At 48.6% G+C, this 1,873-nt stretch overlaps 1 protein-coding gene across 1 annotated transcript; it reads left to right on the forward strand.

Moving 5' to 3' along the window:
• Window positions 1–265: 265 nt before the first annotated feature.
• Window positions 266–1,867, forward strand: LOC114039188 (C-C motif chemokine 4-like). The gene is made up of 3 exons (XM_027856860.1): window positions 266–557; window positions 1,181–1,295; window positions 1,737–1,867. The coding sequence occupies exons 1-3, from the start codon at window positions 485–487 to the stop codon at window positions 1,822–1,824; spliced, it is 276 nt and encodes a 91-aa protein (XP_027712661.1). The 5' UTR covers window positions 266–484; the 3' UTR covers window positions 1,825–1,867.
• Window positions 1,868–1,873: the final 6 nt, after the last annotated feature.

Consider the following 1,873-nt stretch of genomic DNA (forward strand, 5'->3'; position numbering starts at 1 on the left):
AAATTTACAATCCTTAGATTTAGGCAGTTATGATATCAAAGAAGTATGAAGGTCATGTTGAATACTTCTTCATATCAATGGTCAATAAAACTCTCTTTCTTATTAGTTTTTGCATGTTTCATCTGTCTTTTCTGCTAGCTCAAGTTCACCACTTCCCCCTTAGCACCTTGCCACCCCACCACATGCATAATTCTCATCTATCTATCTTCCCTCCTCTCTCACCCATGATGAAGCTGCAATGGGGGTGAAAACCTCAGTTCTTGACACTAGCCTTACATTTCCTGGGTTCCCTTTTTAGTTTCTATCTCCTACCATGACATCAGCTCTCCACAGGAAATTCCACTCCTTTTAGGTTCTTTCTTTCCCTCTGGGTCCTCCCAGAAACCCCTATAAAAAGAGGGTCCACACCTGAGACAGAGGCACAGACCTGCAAGGTCTCCCAGCTAGTGCTCTGCTCCTCCAAGTCTTCCCTCCTCTCAGGATCATGAAGGTCTCTGTGGTTGCCTTCTCCATGCTCATGGTCATGGCCTTCAGCTCTCTGGCATCCTCTGCACCAAGTAAGTGCTCCTTCTCTTTCCCTCTGTGGCTGTGTCTAGGTTGTGGTCATAAGTTAGATAGAATCCTGAGAGGAGATGAGGTTAGATACATAGGTATCTGTGAGTGTGGGGTGGGGAAGGATTAAAAGGGAGAGGCAGGAGCAGAAGCAGAGAGGATGTCTATACCTTTTGAACCTGAAGGCATCAAAATGCCCTTTGCAATACCTAAGGGGCAAATGTACAATGGAGACAGGACAAGAGAGCAGAAAGCACACAGGACTGGATTCTGTGTCTGGCTAAGTTCTCCTGGCTCTGCCACTAATTACCCAAGTGATCTCCAGCAAGTGGCTTCTTCAGCAAAGGCAGAAATTGGATGGGCAGATCTCTGACATCCCTTCTAGCTCCCACACTTTAATTTTCCTCAAAATATCTCCTATGGGGACAGGAACAGCAGGCCTGTTCGTCCTCCAGGCCCAATGAAAATCACACTTGGTACTGGAGGGAAGCAGGGTTAGGGAGAGAGAAGCCATCTCATCCCCAGTGTGCCTAATCCTGAGTTTGTCCATGGGTTTGCATCAGCAGCTGAGGAAGGTAAGGTGTGAACATAAGACCTTACTAATCTCATGCCTCCTCTTTCTTTGCAGTGGGCTCTGACCCTCCCACCTCCTGCTGCTTCTCCTATATCAGCCAACAGATCCCCAGAAAATTTGTGACAGACTATTATGAGACCAGCAGCCTGTGTTCCCAGCCAGCTGTGGTGTGAGTATCTCTCTTGAGGGGATCCAGGGAGAGAGAATGGCAAGGAGAAATGGGGCCATTTGGCAACTTGGTGAAATACATGAATCAAGGCACTCAGGGGAAATCCTGGTTACAAGGGAAAGAAGTCCCATAAGTGGTTCCCAGGCAAGATTGGGTTCTCTATGGAGCAAGGTGGGAGCTGCTCACCCAAGGGGGAGGGAGAAACAGAAGCAACATGGATTATATGCCAAGGTGAGGCTTCCTAAGATAATAGTCCCAGTACAGGTCTCTAGAGAGAAGCAGAATGACTCAGAAGGGCCTGAGAGATGTTGCTAGAGATGAATATTGTCCCTTAAGGCCCTGCAGAAATGTGCAGGAATTGGTCAGTGCTGGACATAGGGGGAGCACAGGCAACCATCTCTCCATCTGTGACCTCTCATCCCTCCTCCTCTCCCTCCCCAGGTTCCAGACCAAAAGAGGCCGGCAGGTGTGTGCCAACCCCAGTGATGACTGGGTTCAGAGCTATGTGGAAGACCTGGAGCTGAACTGAGGGGCTCAGGGGCCTTGGATGGTGACTCTTAAAGGGAAATGGACCAAGC

This window comes from Vombatus ursinus, unplaced genomic scaffold (assembly GCF_900497805.2).
Source record: "Vombatus ursinus unplaced genomic scaffold, bare-nosed wombat genome assembly UNPS02011662.1, whole genome shotgun sequence".
NCBI lineage: Eukaryota > Metazoa > Chordata > Mammalia > Diprotodontia > Vombatidae > Vombatus > Vombatus ursinus.